This window comes from Falco naumanni, chromosome 3 (assembly GCF_017639655.2).
Source record: "Falco naumanni isolate bFalNau1 chromosome 3, bFalNau1.pat, whole genome shotgun sequence".
In the NCBI taxonomy this organism is placed as follows: domain Eukaryota; kingdom Metazoa; phylum Chordata; class Aves; order Falconiformes; family Falconidae; genus Falco; species Falco naumanni.
The window spans coordinates 13,813,491-13,834,606 of NC_054056.1; the positions used below are offsets into that span (position 1 = coordinate 13,813,491).

General features: G+C 50.4%; 2 protein-coding genes across 2 annotated transcripts in view; both read left to right on the top strand.

Moving 5' to 3' along the window:
• The window catches only part of VWA1 (von Willebrand factor A domain containing 1), a 34,995-nt gene extending 16,486 nt beyond the window's left edge, over positions 1-18,509 (top strand). Inside the window, exons 4-8 of the mRNA XM_040588153.1 lie at positions 6,239-6,802; positions 12,782-13,060; positions 14,127-14,399; positions 15,217-15,486; positions 16,157-18,509. Of these exons, the coding sequence (XP_040444087.1) occupies positions 6,239-6,802; positions 12,782-13,060; positions 14,127-14,399; positions 15,217-15,486; positions 16,157-16,197 (1,427 nt within the window). The 3' untranslated portion in view covers positions 16,198-18,509. The remainder of the gene's footprint in view (positions 1-6,238; positions 6,803-12,781; positions 13,061-14,126; positions 14,400-15,216; positions 15,487-16,156) is intronic.
• A 2,188-nt stretch (positions 18,510-20,697) lies between these two features.
• ATAD3A (ATPase family AAA domain containing 3A) overlaps positions 20,698-21,116 on the top strand; it is a 28,673-nt gene continuing 28,254 nt past the window's right edge. The window contains exon 1 of the mRNA XM_040586240.1: positions 20,698-20,953. Within this exon, the coding sequence (XP_040442174.1) occupies positions 20,719-20,953 (235 nt within the window). The 5' untranslated portion in view covers positions 20,698-20,718. The remainder of the gene's footprint in view (positions 20,954-21,116) is intronic.

Here is a 21,116-nt window from a genome sequence, read left to right on the forward strand (position 1 = left end):
TGCAGAGGCAGTTTGGGCTTTCAGTCACACAAGTATATTTTGCTTGGTGGGGCTCAGCTCCTTAAATAGGCAGGGGATCTAGCAGTCTCCCATGGCCCAGGCCCCTCTCCGACATGGTTTTAAGTGCAAAATACCTCCTGGCTGGCTTGGTGGGATACCTCTCTTTTTGGGAGAGGCGGTGCTTTCTCCTCCTGCCTCTCACTGTGATCCCAAGGGGCCACAGGGAAGCGCAGCCTGTGTTCCTCAGCCTCCAGACCTGGCTCCACTCGTAGAACTTTTTTCCTTGCGTGGCCAAACAACGAGAAGGGAAGACAAATGTGGGATTTCAGAGTTAACCAAGACAGGATGTGATCTTTTTTGGCTGTTAGATCCTTTATGCTCTACCAGTTCCAAGTCCCATGTAAATCAGGCGTGTGGCATGTGTTCAGGTCCCAGCTGAGAGCGCAGGGAACTCGTGAAGCGAGTGTCTCCTGTCAGCATCTCAGTGTAAAGACAGGGAAGTCTGACCAGTTTTTGGTTTGTGTTTGTTTTTTTCCTGGAAAAGCCAGGAGTTTCAATAGGCAGCACTGTGACTCCATGGTGATATTTTCCCCCCATATCGATCCCTGCAAAACACTTCTTTGTGTGATCTGTGCCTGCTGACGACACGTCGGCTGGAGGGTGAGGACAGGATGCTGCCATTGGCTCTCTTGGTCCCTAGGCTTAAGTAGGGCACAGGATGAGCAGTGCTGGGAGCTCTGCAGTTATTCCTCAGCTCTTCAGAAGCAAAGCCCTGGCAGTTCAGGAGGCAGGGAGGTGCTAATGGATGCCCCTTCTTCCCGAATCCCACTGAAAGTGAGAAATCTTCATCTGACATCCTGCCAAATGCTCCGTCTTCTTTTGCTGTAAAGCAAGGGAACTGCTTGAAAACAGCAGCTGCTTGCGTAATGCAGGGATTTACTGGTAATAAATCTCCATGGCCCCACCTCTGGCATGGCTGGCATGTTTACATTGGATGAAGGACAAGGAACAGGAAGAAAGATGAGGGAATTGAAAACCTAAACCTGAAGGGAAGGATGATGGATTGTCCAGTCACTTCCTAAGCGTTGCCATGCTCCTGATGCAGTGAGAGCCTTTGTCTAGATTTTTTCTTTTTTTCTTTTTTTTTTTTTTATGGATCCTTTCTGCTGACGGAATCTAGGTGGGAGGAATTGGTTCATATGCAGGGCTGAGTAGAGGTAGAGGTAACTGTGATGGTATTTGCCTGCATGAAGGATTAGGCTTCTGTTCCACCCACAGACAATCCCTTTAGCTCCAAAATATATACCTGCCCATCAGTGTAACTGTTGCTGTTGTTAACTGATTGTTAACCAACCGGTTGTTAACCAGTTGTTATCAACCTATACTTTCTACCTTCCAGGCAGAACACTGTGGTGTCCAGCTGTAGCTTCTCCTGCAGAGCCTCTTAATTAACACAGCTATTTCCAGTAATGGGTGATGAGTCAAACCAGTGTTTAAAGGACTTTAACATTACACCCAGCCCTCTCGGTGCCCCAGAGCTGCAGGGCACAGCCAAGAGGTGTGATTTGCCAGGGGCATGGCTCTTGACTCTCCTTTGTTCTTCTCTTCTGCGCAGATGTTCCATGCTGGTTTTCCAGGTAGTTCTGGCAGTAGTGGGATTTTGCTTGCATCAGCTCCCTCGTGGTGGATTCCCAGTTCCCCTCCCAGAGCACCAGTGCGTATGACCTTGTTTAGCACTTGTGAGCAACATCCTTTGGCCATTGATCCTGGCCCTGCCAGGATCGGAAGCTTTCACAGCTGTTTGTTGCAACATTTGGGAAACGAGTTGACATTCCTCAAACAAACTGGTGAGGAGCAGAGGGGAGAAACGGCGATTTCCTCCTGGGAGGCGGCAACCACATTGCCAAGGTCTCTCACTGTGGCTTGTACTTTTTCCAGGGGAGAGGAAAGCACAGAGCTGTGGCTACGTGTGTTTTGCTTCATGCAGCCCTCGCAGATCTCCCTCTGGAATGCCGTTGGGGGTAGGGAGCCGTAGGAAGCAGTGGCAGGTCACGGGTGCAGCTCCGCTGTGCGATGCGGTGATGAAGTTCCATGTTGCTACGGGCAAGCAGGCCAGCTTACTGGACTTCGCTTTTATTTTCTGCTCATCTCTAAGGCCAAGTTGCTGGGGGCGGGGGTGTCTGCCACGCCGGGCTGAGTTGTGCTGGGTCATGCAGAACTGGCTGTGTTCCACATAGGCTGCAGGTCCCACTCCTGCCTCCTCCAAGCATCTCTTGCTTAGTCACCTCCAAGTAACTCTAATGTTCTCTTTTTGAAGGCTCCATCTGATTTCTCTTGTTGTTTGGATATCTGGTGCGCCTTTGCCATCTCAGCCAGCACCTACTACAGGAGAGTGGCTCCTGTGCTGACCTGGTCTTTGTAACAGCACAGTGGCTTTAGGCAACGTGTTTATTTGCATGTTTATAGACCATGTGTGCAAGCACTCTGGCTTTCTTCCAATGCACATCTATTGTATGTATATATATATATGCACATATATATATAGCACATGCAATAAGTGTGGTTCTGACTCACGCATGTCACTTCTGTCTTCCGTCCTGCGGGATTCCCAGCACACCTGGCCCTTTCTCCAGTATACCTCCCAGTATACCGTGGCTATAATTCCCGAGCGCACAGACGTGAACGCTCCCCCAGGCACTCATGCTCGAGCTGCACAGGCAAGCATCTGAAGGGAAATAAGCAGCTGGGTCAAAACTGGCCAAGTGAAGACTGAGCAAAGAGGATCAAGTCCTCTGCAGCTCAAGCCTGAACCACTAGCCCTGCCTTCTGTTTTTCACCTTGACCCCTAGTGTTGTGCCCCAAATGGCTTGTTGGTTAATGATCTTTTCTATGCTCAGGTCATTAGGTTTCACTGTCAGGACGTGTGACATGGCCCTTGTACCCACTCACTGTTCCCCTGTCTGGGTCCTTTCCCTCCTCTTGATTTTGCTGTCTTATACCTGCCTCTTGGAGCAGTGCCCCAGTGGGGGCTTAGCACCCCCCTGCTCATCTCTGCCAGGCTCGTTGCTCTCTCCGGGCCTGCCTTGACACGGCTTTCTGCAGGGGGAGACCTGTTTGCATGAGCTGTCTCCTTGGAGCAATTAATTTTACAGGAGCTTTTCCATTCAGCTGTCTGCTGCCTTGTGGTTTTGGCTCCCACGCATGGCTCCAGCACTCAACCGCTGTGTGCTGCACCATCTCCATCTGCTCCAGAGCCCATGTTGCTTGGCCACCCCACACTCCTGATCCCTTCACTGATAGGGGAGCCCTAGTGGGCAGGCAGGAATCTCTGGTCCAAGGCTTTTTATCCCTTCTTGCACCTCAAAAGCTGTCAGGAAGCAGGGTGGTGGTTAAAAGAATTCCAGATTCATTATTGGTATTCCAGCTATTGTATGTCTCCCAAACTCTAAAAGCAGTAGGAGGTGTCCCCTATGTGTTTGCACTTCCCACACAGGGGTTTGATTCAAAAAATGAAAAAATGAGTCAAATGGAGTGGGACTCCAGGGCACACCCTCAGAAGCATGTTCTTCCTGACATATCACATTCTTCTGCACAAATGGTCTGTGCAGCCCTTCCCCAGACATCTTGTCCCACAACCCCTTTGACGTGCTGCTCCTAAGACTATCTGGGAAAGGAGGTCGACATGTATTCAGAAGAGCAAGAAAACATCAAATCAGCCTAGCTTTTTAAAAGTTGTCTAGGGAGGAATCCCTCCGCTCCAGACTTGCCTGCCAGCAGCGGTATAAATCACAGATTTGTAGAATTCAGGGAGCTTTCTGCCAGTCTTGCATGGACCGTAGCCTTTGAACCGAGAGGCAGCCAGTTCTGAGAATCAGCCACCTCTCCTGGGAGAGCAGAGCCAGCAGTTTTTCTCATCAAGTTCCTTTATCATTTCATTCTTTTCCAAATACAGCTTATTTTAATTCCAGGCACTGCCATTGTCGTAAGATGGGATAAACTTCTAAGTTGTTTTAGACCCTGGAGTTGCTCCTGACCTTGGCAGTTGCTCTTGCTCTTGCCATCAGCAGTTTGCTTTTCTCTGGAACTGCTGTGCGTTATCCCAGAGCAGCAGCTCTGGGTGGCAGAGGCTACTCCCTGGCACCGGGCATGATTGACCTGCTGGCTCAGGCTGGTGAGGAATGTTCCCAGCTCCTGGACCGTGTCCATCTCCAGCCTGGAGCAGAAAGTACTCGGGATCAGCCTGGTGTTGTGTAACAAGAGGTGTCAGTGCAAGCTGATGTAACTCAGAGGCATTTTATTTTTTTTTTTGTAGCAGCAAGAGCAGGATCCAGGAGGTGCAGGCTGTACCTTCAGCTCTACCCTGGTTCCTGCCTCTTTCTGCTGCACTGGCCTTTCGGTTGATCTGCAAGGGGTTAATAACATGTGCCTGGAAAGACTGTCATGAGGTTTTGCACATCTGTGCAGTGCTTGCAGATCCTGCAGGAGCGTAGCGTAGAAGTGTTGGGTGTGCTCAGGAGCCAGAGCTCCTGTTGCTCCTGCAGCGTCAGGTCCAGGGAATCTCTTTTCCCCTGCCGGCGTTGGCTCCCTGCTCCATTCCAGCCCCCTGTCCTTGCGCAGCATCTAAGATGAGGAGGTGAGATTAGTGTCCTGGGACATTACTTCCCCTCACTGCTGTGATGGCATTTTCTGCTTCTGCCTGTTATGCATCTTGACTGAATTTGGACCAGAGGAACATCAGGCTTTCATCTTGTCCTCATTCCATGAGGAGCTGTATTTTCTCAGGAGTCAGTCACCGGGCTGAATTCAGGCATATTTCATCCCAATTTTCCAGTCTTTTGGCTTGCCTCTCCTCTCCCATGGCTGGTCTTTTCCCTCTGAGACACGGGGTTTGTGCTGGCCATCCATGTAGCTCCTTGAACAGCAGGGATCATGCGTGTGAAGGGAAAGGGAGGACAAAAAGTAACTATTGCTTCTCTTTGCGGTCTTCATCTTTGCAAATGTAAAACATGCCTTTAAAACAAACTTGGCAACAAAGCTCAGAGAGCAGGCAGCCAACGCAGGCAGCAGGAGCTCCTCTCCCTGCTTCTGGGAAGTCACCACAGCAGCTGGGTGCGATGCATCGTCAGCCTTACCTCTGTTGAATGGTGGTTGACCTGGGTGAGGTGCAGAACACGTGAAAGAGTGAGCTCCAAAAAGCCAAACTGGTCTGCAGCGCTGCCCTTTGCCAAGAGCCAGGGGGCAAGCTGAGCGCAGCAGGGCTGGGATGTGCTGCTCCTGTTTGCTGGGAGTCTCTGTTGTCCATCTTGGCCGACCGAAGTACGTGGAATAATATGGCAGCTGCAACGCCTGTGTGCTTGGATGTTGTGCCATTGTTCACAGTGGTGGAGCACACCACCAGGGTGGCTGCTGCTGTCTCGCTGAGATGCTCCAACTGTTCCTTTGCATGTCCCTTACCCTCCTGGCCAACGTGAAACCCTGGGGGGTAGGTGGTGAGAGGGTCCCGTGGCCGGGCGGATCAGCGCGAGGCTGCCGTCCTACAGTGCCTCCAAGAGCTCCTTCCAGCTCCACTGCAAAGCTTTGGCTTCTCCCCTTGCAGTGTCCCCCTCGGGCAGGGCTGAGATTAGGCTACATGTCCCAGAGCAAGACTGAACCCAAAAGAAGCAGTGGGAGACAAATATAGGTCTCAATCCTGCTAGTCACTGGGTGGGTGGTGGGGTCTCATGAAATTTCTTGCTCTTGCTTTTTGTGATTCTGTAACCAGTTCAGGTTCTTGGAGCTCAGAGGACTTAGGAACCGGTTTTCTGTTCGTAAGAGAAACAGCTTTTTTGGCAGAGTACTTGAAAATAAAAGGTGCTGAGAGAACTTTGTGAACAATTACAGGCAGATCTCTGGCTGGTGCTTCGGTCTTGGCATCTCAAAGTGTTCGCCAACAATGGTTGTGATCAAACAGATGAGTCTGAGCAAAGCTGTTCGATGAGGGAAGACGGGGTGCTATGATGATGGGGTGAGAACTTCCCAGACAGCTGACAGCAGGACTGAGAATAAAGCCCAGGAGCCCTCGCACTAGGTGCAATTAATGATCAGAATAAAAAGGCAAATCCTGAGGTTTCTACCCAGCAAAATTCTCACTGGATTCTGAGATTTGGTACTGGATAATCAAGCCTTCCTAGCAGATGCCTGTGCAGGTATGTGTTCACATCATTCCACTAACATACCTCCCTCTCTCCTCCCCTGCTAGGTCCCCAGCCGTCTATTTCCAATTCAGAGGGGGACCTCCTCTTCTTGCTGGACAGCTCTGGCAGCGTCTCCTACTATGAGTTTTCCAGGGTCAAGGAATTCATGTGGGACCTTGTGCAACCTTTCACCTTTGGACCCAAAGATGTCCAGACCAGCATCATCCACATCAGCACGACACCCACCATGGAGTTCCCTTTTGACCGGTACCTGTCTAGCAAGAGTCTGCAACAAGCCATCCGGGACACTCGGCAGCTCATGGGTGACACTAACACAGGCAAAGCACTCTCCTTTGCCAAGGAGAAATTATTCAGTGACGAAGCTGGTGCCCGCCCAGATGTGCCCAAGGTACTGGTTTGGGTGACGGATGGTTTCTCCACCGATGACATCTCCGAACCCATGCAGCTCCTGAAGGACATGGGAGTGACAGTCTTCATTGTCAGCACTGGACGGGGGAACTACCTGGAACTCTCTGCTGCTGCCAGCCAGCCACCCGAGAAGCACCTGCACTTTGTGGATGTCGATGACCTACCCATCATCACCAAGGAGCTTAGAGATGCTATCCTAGGTACGGTGGGCTTGGGTTGTGGGCACTGGGAGCTTGCAACAGGGCTGAGCGTGAGTTAATCTCTGGCTTTGCAAGGCAGGCAGTGTGAGAATCCCCTAAAACCAATGGTCCTGCTGGCCCACAGCTGCTGCCCTTGCAAACGGAGGTGCTTTGTCCATAATGCTATAAGTCCAAGTACAAACCAAGGCTTTTAAGTCTGGCACAAATATCTCTATTTCCCCTGGAAAGTCCCTCGACTGATTGGAACAAACTCCCTTCTGCAGACCTGTAAGTGAGGTGAACTTGCTTGTAACTTGTGCAGTTGTTAATTAAGGAAGAAGGCTCAGGAAGCATATTATCTGGATTTCTTGAAAACTCGCAAGACTTTGAAATTAATCATACAGGTCACAGATATCCATACAATTCAAGTGTATCACGAAAATTCCCCCACCTGCACAGGTTAATTGTTAACCAAAGCCTTCCCGAACAGGCAATGATTAAACTACAGTAAAAGACATCTGACTGTGGGAACAAGGTGCCTGAGCCCCTTGAACTTGATTTTTATATTCAGGGTGAATAGTTTCCTCTAAAACGTTGTCTGGCTATGTTCCACCTGATGGAGGTGGAGGGCACATGTTGAACACATTGCTTACACAAAACGGGATGTGTGTGTAATCTGGGAAGGATTTGGTCCTGTCAGCTCCCTCAAAATCTTGTCTAGGGTAGATCTGACTTTCTGTAGATACCATTACGTGCAGGCAGAGTGCCTGGCACACCCCGAGACATCAAACTCCTGCCTACAAGTGGCCGGCAGTTGTTGCTGTCTTACAAAGAACAATTAAGGATGGTGCTTGCTATCAGCATTAAGACTGTAAGGAGAGGAATGTTTTTGTTCCATACATCCCCTGTTGTAACGTGTTCCACATCCGTCAGATCTACAGCCTGACTTGGCCAGCACAACCCTTGGAAGAAAATCCCAGCCCTGACTTGTCAGGCTTAGCCAGCCAGCTGCCACCTCTTTGTTGCTGGCGTGGTTGTGGCGGTTGCTGTGCAGAGAGCAGGAATAAGTTTGATTTTTCACCAGTCCTGTCTTCTAAAGCATCCAGGAAAGGGTCTGAGGAGACCCAAAGGCATCATCTGAGCCAGAAGGCAGGTGTTTGGGAGCCAAGAGGAATATCTCACGCGAATCTGCATGCTGCGCTGCACAATGCACGTTCTTTTTGCAGCTCTTGGATGCTGTCGTGCTGGGAGTGCCTGGGATTGCGGAGCAGGGGTTTTGCCTCAGCCTCCCAGATGCCTCTGGATTTGTTTGGGAAGCTGAGTGAGTTACTATGACTTTGCAGACTTTCCATGGATTTTTCTGGAGGTTCTCTCTCCATTGGAAATCCTGTTTTAATTCCTCATTTGGCTTCTGCTATGTGAGCTGGTTAGAGCTGGCTTTGGAGTGTCCAAGTAACCCTTTCCACAGAATCCTCTGTACGCAGCAATTTCTTTCTATTTCTAACCATGATCATTTAACAAATGACATGAAGGGACTATGTTCTCCTCCAGTCATTCCCACCACATCACTCCTGTATGAGTATGGGGCAGTACCAGCCGTCCTTCTACTGTACCAGACCCCAGATGTTTTGTTTCAAGTGGCTGTTTCAGCTCCTAGTGCATCCTGAATCCCGATGCTATAAAATAGCATCCCAGCGAGAAATCACCTGCATATCCTTGCAGCGCAAGACTCTTGAAGATGGTAAGACCTGCAAAGGTAATAAATACTCTGCTGTGCCCGAGGGCAGTGTTCTGTGCATCCACCAAGTCTAAAAATCACTAGTCCATGATTTTAATGGAAGGTGAGATTCCCACATGAACTCAGGGGCTGGTGTTTTAAGCAAAATACCAGACACTGGTAAATTCACCTGAGTTAGCCTTAATAAAGCCACATCTGTCCACTCTTCCCTGCCTGGAGGAGGCAACCGTCATCACCACCCTTCCTGCTTCTGGCCCCTGCCCCTGGGCAGGGACAGACAGGATCCTTGGCAGGCAGAAATTCAGTTTTTCCAACTCTGGAACGGCTCAGACTAGTTTTATTATCACTGCTATCTTATCTTCAACGCTTGCTACTGTTTCTTAAAAGCTTTTTGTAGATGCACAAAGAAGCTTTGTCAGGAATTGCTCTCCTCCCTCCACCACCTATCCAGGAGTGGGTGTTTCACGCCTGCTCTGTAGAGATTCCAACACAGTGGTCCCTGGCTGCCAGGTTGCTGTTGTCTCAGGCAGGCTGGGAATGCTCCATGGGACAGTCCAATCTCCGCAGCTGTACCTCGCTATACAAAGGTAGACGCTTTTATGTAGGAGTTGCTTAGATGCACTTTCTTTGCCTTCAGAAATGTGATCAGAGATCTGAGCAGGCAAATAAGGAGCTGTCGGGCTGAGTCTGGCATTCACAGCAGTGGGTCTCAGTCCTAGACAGCGAGACGGCCACTACTTGGACAGGGAGATGAAAGGAAGATGCCTTACTCTTCTGAACTGCATTTCTGTCCCGCCACAGGCTCTGCTGAGGCCCAGGGATCTGATATTTCTGCCTCAGTTCCCTTTTTGAAAAACCTGGCTATGTCAGAGAGCGGAGAAGATGGGCTGCTGCTCAGACATGGTGGGCCTGAAATAGTTCTAGTAATGCTGCTACGCAGAGGGGTGTAAGGCAGGGACCATGGATGGATGTGTGCCTGCTCCCCCTCTTTTTCCTTGGCATGTGTTCCTGACACGAGTCTGCAGGACGCAGCAGGTCCCAGCCAGCCTGGTTATGGCCACAGCCACAGCTTGGTCCTGGCAAATACCTCTGCCTTTCCTAGTGTGAAGGAAAGGGGACTCTAGCTCAGTCTTCTTCCATTGAATCTTATATATTCTGTACCCAACATATGGCATTTGGTGCTTTCCTTCTGGGGAAGGACCTTCAAATATCACAAAGCCAAGGCATTCCTTTGAGTTGACATCAGGTTCTGTGCTAGCGTGCACTTGCTCTCCACTCAGGCAGTTGAACTGACAACTGATGACTTGTTTCATCCTTAGGCACCATCTCCTCAGCCAAGCGCTGCCGGAGCCTACCTGCCCATCACAAAACACCAGCCGCTTCCCTTGCATGTTCAGGGTGGCACATTTCTGATCTGAAACAAGGTCCTGGATAACTTCTGCTGCAGTGAAGGCTTTGAGCCTAGAGTCCTCTGACGTTCCTGCTTAGCACTGGATATAAGCAGGTGACCAGAGGGAGTGATCTCAGATCCTGAGTGTCCACCATGGTAATGGAGAATTGTTCCTCCCTCCCAGCATCGGAACCGTCTCCCTATCCATATCAAAGTAGGGAAACAGAGCAACAAAGCAAAAGTGATTTGCCCCAAGTCCAAGCTGAAGCATCTGCAGAGAGGGGACCATGTACCCAGGGCTAGAACAGGTTCACCTGCTGCCTGGCTGCATTTCTTACACACATCATGAAAGCAGCAGTGTTCCTGCTAGTCTAATCTTGACCCCAGCAGAATTCCCAGGATACCAGCAAATTCCTGGCTGCAAAATGGTGTTTTGAGTCACTAAGAGGCAGGAGGTGGAAGGCAAATTGTCTTTTGGGTGTTGCTAGGAAGGCACTGCCTTTGTCTAATACGAGAGATTTGCTGCTTTCCTTCGGGAACAAGGAGGTTCTGTGAAGCATACCAGGGCTATCTATTTTCTGGGGGTTGTTGCCCGCTTTATTCGCTCAAGGCATCCGTAACCTGGCAGCAAGGGGCAGAGCTATTTGCTGTGGGCTTCCCGCAGCGTGCCCCCCGGGTGTTGCACCCCGTCACTTCAACCTGCCCAATTTACTCAGGGTCTCCAAGCTCACCCATTTCCATTCCCTGAGCTTTGGGCAGACGACTTGTAGCACCAAGGCCTCTCCGTTCCCTGTGCCTTGGTGGCTTGGCCGCTGGCGGTTGCAGGGCTGGCGGAAGGGTGCAGTGCCCCCCGTTCCATGGTGCTGCCTCCCACCCTCTGCCCCCTCCGGGCTCGGAGTGGGTGCAATGCTGCTGGCTGGCAGCGCGTGTGGACGGTGGCAGGCAGAGCACGGGGAAGGGAGGTGGTCCTGCCTGCCTGGGAGAGCCAAAGAACAGCTCAGAGGAAAAACTGAGGCTGCTTTATTTGGTATGGGGAAGTTGGCAGGGACTCGGAGCAGCTTGGAGGAGAAGAGCTGATCTTCTCCCAGTTAAACGGCAGGTCTGGGAGCGCAAAGCCACCCCCTAATCTCCTGCAGGGCTGGGAAGACCTTTGTGCCTCCCCTTACCTCTGTGTACTGGGCAGCCAGTGAGAGCTACTCAGTACCCTCCAGCTCATAAATACTTCAGAGTAGTCTATCATAAGGTTTCAGGAGGGATGCTGTGCAGAGCAAGTGCATCTTTAAGGCTCAGAGTGCTTTTAAAAGTCTTTTTTTTTTTTTTTTTTAAATAATCCTTATGTCTTTGTATGCCACTTCCCCGGAGCTAGAAACAAAGTCCTGTGTGTTTCTGCTCCTCTGGAAGGCCAAACAGTGGAATTCTGCCCAGGGTGGGCTCAGAAGGCCACGCGTGTCGGAAGGGTCAAGTAGTGGAGGAAGCTGGGGGAACTGCTGAGCGTCAGAAGAGGTTATGTCTTTGTATGCCACTTCCCCGGAGCTAGAAACAAAGTCCTGTGTGTTTCTGCTCCTCTGGAAGGCCAAACAGTGGAATTCTGCCCAGGGTGGGCTCAGAAGGCCACGCGTGTCGGAAGGGTCAAGTAGTGGAGGAAGCTGGGGGAACTGCTGAGCGTCAGAAGAGGTATCAGTGTCTGGCATTTGGGGTCCAGAACTCAAAAGGTAGCACGAGCCGTGAAGAGAAGCCTCTGTGCAGGGGGAGAGGGGCGAGATAGCACAAGCGTGGCTCTGAACGTTGAATGTCACAGAACAATGGAGCTCTGTGAAAGGCTGCAGGGAGTGATTTCAGCTGGGATGAATGCAGCTGGCTTAGCAAATGCTGGGCACTCCCCAGTTGCTGCCCCTTCTTGGCCACTGGGTACAAGCAAAGAGAAATGTATTTTTTCATATTCTGGGCTGCTTCACCTAAGTGACACAATTTAGTTGTTTGGTTTCACAAAGAGGTGATTTCTGCTGGGAGCTCGGGGTGAACTGACCACAGGAGTTTTAGAACCTGGATGCCTCATTTCTGTCTCCAGCTTTCTCGCAGGCAGTGCCAGCGCTGCTTGCTGTGTTGGGTAGGTGGTAACGTCTTGCCAAGTGTGGGAAGCTGCCTGTTTGGCCAGGCACAGTAACTCCCACACATCTGTCGGGTAGTAGCAGCTGCCCGGAATTTGCTGGACCACTTCAGATTCATTCTCAGTGGTGCAAGACAGGCTTGGATGCTCAGGGGCATGGGTCCTGCTGTGCCAGGCCTCTGTGTCACAGCAGATCACCAGCACCATTCGCCCTTAGCACAGAGGACAAGGCAGAGAGAACAGAGAGGGGTAGCTGGGGCTTTAAAGAGCAGCTTGGAGGCTTGTGGCAAATCGGTTTGAGACTGGAGATGCCCATGAGGCAAGGCGCAGTAGTATTCCTGAGCTGAAGCCTGTTGTGCAGGCACACTTGAGCAATTGCTTTAGCCAAAATGCCACCTGGTGATGGCTGGGACATATGCATTTCCCCTGCAAGCTCTGTTCAGTGAAAGGCTCGGCTCTTGTCTGAGAGGTAGAAGTGGTGTGAAAACCCAAAGATTTCTGCCCAAGTTGATATGTTTGATTATTTATTTATTTTTTTAGCTTTATCTTTGGTTTCAAGGATTTTGTTTTATAGTCCTGAACCTTTCAAAGAGGGTCTAGTCCACTGAATTCCCATGAAGGGGCTTGGCTACACCTCAATGACTTCAGTTGTGACCCAGTGTTTCTGTAGCCTACAGCTCCCGTCCAGAAGGGCCTGTATTTTAGATATGCCATGTTCTGTATATTGACATCAGCAGTGATTTCTTGCTACTGTTTATCTTCCAGATGTTATCCAAGCAAATCGGCTCCATGCAGTAGATATCACCTCAAGCAGCTTCCGTCTGATGTGGCCCAAACTCCTCTCCGAAGAAACCGGCTACTACACCCTACAGTATGCCCCGATAGATGATCTCGCAAGGAAGAGGACAAAGCAAATGTCTGGGGCTCACACTAGCCTCGTGCTAAGCAACCTTGCATCAGAAACTACTTATGAGGTGGCACTCATTCCTGAATCCAACATCCACTACTTCCCTCCCCAGACAACAAGGGTTACTACACTGGCAGGTAAACGTGCACAATCCTGACCAAGGGGGAAGTCTCCACTGTGCTGAGCCTCCTGTATGTATCAAGCAAATGGGACAGCCCTTGGTCTGCATCCCACCGTCTCGTGGTCTGGCTGGAGGAGGCAGATGATTGTGATCAGGACAGAACATAATAAGCTGCTTTATGCTGGCACTCAGCTGCCAGCTGTTTGCTTAGAGAGGTGTTCTGGACTGTTCGGAACAGGGGACCAGGTCTGATGGTCATAGCCCTTCCAACCTTAAAAGTCTGTGAATCTGGAGGAAAGCAGAGCCCACTGCCCTGGGAGAAGGCGGCAGGAGCTGCAGCTTGCGGGGCTTATGTATTATAACTTATATTATACCTTAACAGGGCTGAGGTATAGAGCCCACTGGGGATAAAGCACAGGCTGCTGCACGTACTTACTCACTCTCCCAGTAGGATGGTCAGGGAGAAGCAGTGCTGTCTTGTGTGGGTTACTGCCAAAGGGGAATCTTGACCTTCATCGCTTGAACAGCTGCTGTGGAACAAGGAGATTCCTGTCTCCTACCTGAGGCTGCAGGTATAGCCTGGGGAGAGTAATGCTTCTGAAGTGGGTGCATGCTGCTTCTCCAGGCAGTGTATCCACTGATGGGGAATCCCTGTGTGAGAGGGAAAGAGAGAGGGGGAGCACTCGGGGCAGAAGCCAGCCCCGCTGTGCAGATTAGTCATTTGGCCAGAAGACTAACTCAGATTTATGCTGGGTAGCAACGTGCAAAAAAAGTGGCACGCTGAAAAGCTGAGCAGGGGTAACAAAATCAAGATGAACTTGCATCCAATATTAATGTTCTTCATGCAAAACCAGTTTTGGCTGAGTAGTTTTACCCACTCTATGCTGCACAGGTGAAGAAAACATTTTCTTAGGGCTGAGCTGGGTTGTGCTGACTTGGTGACTATCCACCTCCACTTGCTGGATGGATTTTTTTCCACCTCCTGGAAGCCAAATATGGTTCAGGTCAATTATGCTTCCCTGACAGCATTCTTATGCCTTGAATGATATACTCATTCACATCTTTCTTTACATTTCTTTCAGAGGAAGTAAGTCCAGCTCAGGTTCTCATCTCAGAGTCTGGGCCACGCAGCTTCCATGTTAGTTGGGGTCCTACCCCGGACAGCGTGATGGGCTATCAGATCCTGTACGGACCCCTTCCTGGGAACTCGGTGAAGCTGCTGGAAGTGGACGGCAAGCAAAACAGCACTGTGGTGGAGAACCTGGCACCCAATACAACCTATCTAGTGACAGTGACTGCAATCTACAAATCGGGAAAGGAGAAATCCCTGTCCGCTAAAGCATGCACTCAGGAAGGTGAGCAGCACCCTGCTGGTAGGAAACCCCACGGCCACACAGAGTATCTGAAGCGTGTCTGGTTTTTTGCACAAAGCATCTGCCTCTAGGTGAAGCCAGGGAACTGGGTCAGCCCAGTTACTGAGCCGGGGGTGAGAGAAGGGGAAAGTTGCAGCTTCTGATGAACAGCACACGATATATGCCGTTAGGGTGTAGCAGATGTGTAGGGTATGGGACTGGAAGAGAATCAGACGCACGCCACACACCTGCTATTACAGGGTGCGTACGGCCAAGCTGCTGGTGCAGGCACAAGCAGAACAGACTTGGAGATCCCTGAATCTCCCTGAAGCAGAAAGAAAAGCACCTTTCCCTCCTATCTCCTCAGTGTCTGTTCTTTGTGATTTAGCACCAGAGGGGTGGAAGCCTCATCAGCAGAACCTTCAGCTCTGAAGAGGTACCTGTGAAGACACTGCAGGAGGCAAAATGTAGCTTTTGAGGTACCTGTGAAGACACTGCAGGAGGCAAAATGTAGCTTTTGTCAGGACTCGGGAATGAGGAGCTCAGAATGACAGCAGCTGAGGGTGCGGGAGGCAGCCAGCCAGTGCCTAACAGTGCCAACACAAGTATTACGTGCTGGTACCAGGACAAAGTTAAGGACTAAGGAGGCTGTGCTCCTCCAGTGTGTAGATGCAGAGGGATGGGCTATTGCATCTCTACAACAAAGAGCAGGCTGGCTGGCCACCCCTTCTCGCCAGTCCCCTCGGGAGGAGCAAGGAGATAGGCAGTAAGGACGGCTCCATACAAACGGCCTGAAGTAACATGAATCTTCTTTCTCCAGAGGGCTCCAAAGTGAGGCACCTCCGCTTTGAAGACATGGGCCCCAACACCCTGAAAGCCTCCTGGGACTCTGCCGATGGGAAAGTCCTTGGTTACAGGGTCCGATGCCGGCGGCAGAGTGGCCCTTCATCCGTCATCAGCGTTTCGCCGCAGATTCACAGCGTGCTCCTCACGGACCTGGCTGCAGGCACCACCAACAAAGTCTGCGTGAAGCCCGTATACAAGAACCAGCCAGGCAAAGGGCTGTGCCGCATGGCACACGTGCAGCCGGGTAAGCTGGGGTGCAAGGCACAATCCTGGGGCACTTGAGCCAAGGGGAAATGTTCTGAAGGGCATTGAGGGGGTGGAGATCCAAGGCAGGGGAGCCCTCATGGCTGAAATGCTCTGTGCTCCTCAGCTCGCTTGCCAGTAGGGCTTCATCACAGCTATCAGCCCAAGAGGTACTGCCCTCTTGGGTTCTTTCCCTCATTTTTAAGAGCAGTCCTCCTCCTAGTGGCATTATGTTTGCAGGCAGGAGAAAAAAGCGTACAGTGGAGGCAGTCCTGCAACTGCTTTGGGATAAGAAGGGCGGGAGGACTGCTAAAAGCTGGCATGGGCATTGGAAGCACTGTTTAAAAGTCATTTGAACTCTTGGCTACCCTTCAGTTTTCAACGTGGCAGGGACGAGCTAACTATGAAACACAGCTACTAAGGCACAACACATCTGCTTTCCTTCTTCCACTACTCAGAAGCCACTTACTGTCGTGAAACACAAAGGGATTCTTGATAGGCTGAAGTGAAGTAAGAGCTAAAAAGAAGCTGTGCAACAGTGCAGAAGCACAGCCTTTTTCCCAGCAAGAGGCCAGAGGGATAGGGAAGGTGACCACAGGGATAAGATCTCTGACTCAGATTTGGAGAACGGGTGGATAAAGCTGACATTATAATTCTTGTGTTCTTCCCAGCTACAGAAGCCCAAGGATATAAGCACAGACAGACAGCATGACAGACTCTGGAGTGAACTGATTCCCGGCAGAGCAAGGAATCTTGCTTGGACAAAGACTTGGACAAAAAGGAGTCGTCAGGGGAGGAAGCCGGAAAGCTCACAGATCATCTCCCAGCCTGTACTGTCCGTTAAGGTGTCCTGGTTGTCAAGCCTAAAGGCTGTCCTCAGCCCAGTTCTGCTAAAGCTTAAAGGTTTGGCTTCGCTGAGTGGAACAATCAATCTGACTAATAGATCCCAAATCTGTACCCTCTTTTCATATAAATACGCCTGACAAATAACAAACAAAAGGCAAAGGGATGAATCCTCACTATTGCTTGCTTACTTACTGCCTGCCCTCTATTTATTAAATGTTGATACAGTTCTGGTTTTGCAGCTTATGAGCATGTTCAAGGCTTGGCTGATTACTCCCCTGGCCTTTCATTGTGGGCATCTGCACTCAGAGAAAGATTACACGTGACACACCTGAGAAAGAGCAGCTTTCTCCCAATTCACCCAGTGTACTCAACAGATAGCTCAAATTAGGCAACCCAAAAGTATAGCATCTCAGGGATGGAAGGGAAAAGCATTAGGAGAGAAAAGAACAACAGAATGCAAAAATGTACAGTATGCAGAGATCAGGTCAAAGCCAACAGGACTTCTGAGAAGAGGAAGAAAAGAGATGGTTGTCCTCGTCAAAGGTCAGGTGGGTTATGAAGATGCTATAAAAAACATCCTGCCTTTTATAAAGCACAAGGACAGTTTAGTGTTCCCAGATGGTCTTTGGTTTATGGCAGAGCTTGGTGGATGAACTCTGAGAAACAGAACGACAGGGCTGTGCCAGGCCAGGGCTGACGAGCGCTGTCAAGAGTGCTCCAGCAGAAGTCTGCTCACTGTCTGCCTGCTGAATTCTTGAGTCTCATTAACACTGTTCCACTCTCCCTATGGCACTGGTATTAAATTAATCTGCTGCAATGACATACAGATCCCAGATGGAATTTGAAGGGCTCAGTTCCCCCAAGTAATTTGCCTTGGGATTTGATATCAATCTGAGAGAGCAGAAAACTCAAAAACCTGGGAATTTGCTTCTCCAGCAGGTTACTCCAGAGCTCTCAACCCTCAGCTGAGCTCAAGGAGCAGCAGTGAGTCAAGAAAAGCCAGACAGCAAGACCACCTAACCCAGTTATTTTTGTTTCTTATTCAAATACATGCCTCCAAACAACAGTGCAATACTGCCTGGATCATGACCACTGATTTACTTTGGCATACCTGCAGTCAGTTTCACCAAATTGGATGCGAGTCCTGCTATTGGAGCAGCCATATAGAGATTAATTAGCCAGTTCTGTGGCTAATTAGGGACAGTAAGTCTCCAGCACTATCATTCCAGGCTTTATCCTCTGCACTCTGAAAACACCTAGCACATCTTTAGTGTCTTGTCCTGGGCTTCCACCCAGCCCTAAGCTTGAGGTACACTTAAAAATCAGGTTTCTAGGGGAGGAGAGTAGAACTGATTCTTTCCCTTTGGCCCCAGGCTTGAATTTGCTGTCACTAATTTTAATACCTAGTGACAAAGCCATTGGAGCAGCATCGTTCCAAAATTCAGGCTTAGGGCTGTGAAGAAATGTATACACTTTTCTAGTAACAAAACCCAGCATCAGTGGGAACACCTTCCCTCAGTAATGCCTGCTCTATTTTAAATGTATTGCTTATTTGTCCTATGGGTGGAACTGTTTTTAAAGCTGTACTGTATTTTGGAGAGTCCCCATTAGTGTCGCTCTATTCTGCAAACCCTCTGTTAGCTCTGCTTATGGACTTCTTAAAAAGAGTTCCTTTCAGAGCTGAGATGAACTTTGCCACTGACCTTGTCTCCTGAGTGCTGAATTCATCATACCTGGGTTTATGGAGCGTTTGCCTTGGGCTGTCATCTTGTACAGGAGGAAGGGACAGGAGAGGGCTGAGTCACTCATGAACCTGATAAGATTTCATACACTTTGTGTTCTCCTTTGGAATGTGCTCTTGTGACTGATTAATCTTCGTGGAGACTGTGCTGAAGGGAAGAAAAAGTCTCTGGAATCATAGTATCGTAGAATATCTCAGGTTGGAAGGGACCCATAAGGATCGTAAGAGTCCAGCTCCCAGCCCAGGCAACATCTGGTCAATCCAAGATAAAGATACCATGAGTGATCTCTCGTGCAATAAGATAATCTTTTTCATTCTTGCTGTAGGACAGAAATTAATTTTGCACAACTCCTTGCATAGTTTACTAATACATTAACATGTCATCCCCCCCAATTGTAATGCATCCTTTTGAAGACAATTAAAAATACAATACAAGAGCTATTGAATGATTACTTTGTTCTTGATGGCACTAAGGCCAAATCTATTAAGTGTAGCTTTTGTTCTAATGAAAAGCTAGTATTCATCTCAATTTTAAATGACTGAAAAGTAACATTTCCATTCATGACTTCATGGTCTGGTTTACATAGAACTTTATCTCCATACACACACACCCCAAAAAAAAAAGAAAAAAGTAGAAATACATCAGTCTCAGTAATGTCTCAGCTTCAGTAAGAATCATTTTACAAGGAGCCAAGAAGCGAATGTCCCTTAAATCCTGGCAGAACTGGTAGTACTCATGAACACGAAAATTCCAGTCGGACAGGTAAGTCAAACTAATTTTTTTTTAATTTATTTAGAAAAACGTAAGCCTAATGATTTCCAGGCTATTTAAGCATCTCATCTGTACTGATATAATGGGTATAACACCCAAACACCTGTGTAGGATGAGAGCATAAACCATCAGGGCTACCAGTAGGAGCTAAGTTCTGTGTGTGGGGACTACAAACAGCTTCATTTGTAGGTAAGTTGTTCCCAGGTTTTCTTTAGGGTCCTTGCACCATCTGATGCAAGTGGTGTTGGCTATTATTAAAGATTTAACGTGGAGTCGCTAGTGTGATCTGCTGAGAGAGTTCCCATGTTCCTCAGTAATATGAAGACTATCCTGTATCAAGACACCACGGGTTTTCCGAACACAACTTCCCAGGAAGGTGCTGATCTGTCAGTAAGCAGAGCAGTTATCCCACTCAGCTGATCTGTTATCTAGACACTCAATGGTTTTGTGATCGAAACCAGCATACTTGCCCAATTCCAGAATTTTGCTGGGGTGTTTGTGTTCAGTTGGAGGAAACTCGCTCTTAAGTGCATACTACTTGCAGCCTTCCCATGTATAATCCCAGGCTCAACGAGATGTCAGAGTACAACTATAATTAGGATGAGGTAGCTGATTTCTCAGAGTGATGTGGAGGTTATATGAGCACTTGGCTACTGTCAGCCAGAAGGGGCACTGAATTTACTGTAGTGGATGAGTACCTGGTACCAACAGGCTTACCTTTGCCAACTTCACCAAGAAGCATGAGCCAGCACATACCTGAAGGTTCAGGGAATGTTTTTACCACTGCCAAAATGAAGGAAGAATTCCACCCGATCAAAACCTGCTGCTGGTTGTACAAGCTGGGTGGGGGATCTCTGTTCTAGGCTGAAACGTGCTCAGAAAATAGCTTACAAGTGCAATGACGTTTGTTTAGGGCTTGTCTTTTTCCTTTTGTACTAAGCAGTTCTGCAATCAAATCTCCATTAAACATTCAGTAGATATTCTTTGACCCAAGCTGAACAACTAAAACCATGAATTAGAAAGCTACAGGTAAAATGTGATTATTTTGAGGACTAAGGCTGGAGTGCTTGGGATAGTACCTTGTAATAGGCATTAACTGTTCTGCTGCTGTATTGGTTTTCCAAAAACGTGTGTGTGACACCCCACAGCAGAGCCATTGTGAATTTTAAGCACAAGTGATGAATGTGGGGGTTCACTAGGAGGAAACCAAAACAATAACAAAAAAACACCACCACAAAGAAGAACAAAACAAAGGAAAAACCCAAAAAAGGAACCCAGTCCCCCACCGAAAAGCCCCCGTGACTGAGAGCAAACTCAGGCGTTCTGCGGGAGGTTCTTCAGAGATGTGCTCAAGTGTGCCTTTGGGAAGAAACGTGTATATTTAAAGATAAAAAAGACAAGGGGCTGCTGGGCCGCGGCCTGCGGGCCCGGGCTGTAAGCAGGGCCAGCTGGCGGCCCGCACCTGCGGGGCTGATCCTGACCTCTCCGCTGCCACCTTCCCCGTTCCCCTTCCCCGCCCGCTCCCCCGCCGTGGCCAGGACCGGTGTGCGGGTGGCACAAGCCCCGGGGCCAAGCGCAGCCCCGCCGCGCCGGCCCGCTGCCCTCGCAGCCCCGCCGCGCCGCCGTTGCTATGGCGCCGCGCCGCCCGCCCTAGTTTGTCCTTCTCCGCTCGCCGTCCCCAGCCCAGCTGTCCCGCCCGCTCGCCCGCTCCCCAGCCAATCGCTTCCCACCGACTGGCCCGACCCGCTTGCGTCATTCCGTCAATCCCGCTCCTTGCCCAATGGGAGGCCGGCCCCGCCCCGCTGGCGCAGGCGCGGAGGGGGGGGCGGGGAAGCGGGGCGTCCTCCGCGTGCGCGCGTGCCGCCGGCGGCGTCATGTCTTGGCTGTTCGGGCTGAACCGCGGTGCGGGGCCTGCGGGCGGCGGGGAGGCGGCGCCGGGCGGGGCTGGCCTCTCCCTCCCGCCGGGCCCGGGCGGTGGTGCCGGGGGGGCCCCGGGGGGTGCCGCCGCCCCCCCCGGGGACCGCCAGGCGCCCAAGGACAAATGGAGCAACTTCGACCCCACGGGCCTGGAGCGGGCGGCCAAGGCGGCGCGGGAGCTGGACGCGTCCCGTGCGTGAGGGGTCGGGGCTGGGGGCGCCGCGCTGCCGGTGCTGCTCGCCGGCTGGCAGCGGTGCTTGGCGTTCCGTCGGGTCCTGCCGCCTTCCTCGGGCGGGGCCGGGGCAGCCCCGGGCTCTCGGAGGGCTGCTGCTCCTCGCCGGGAGCCCCGCGGCCT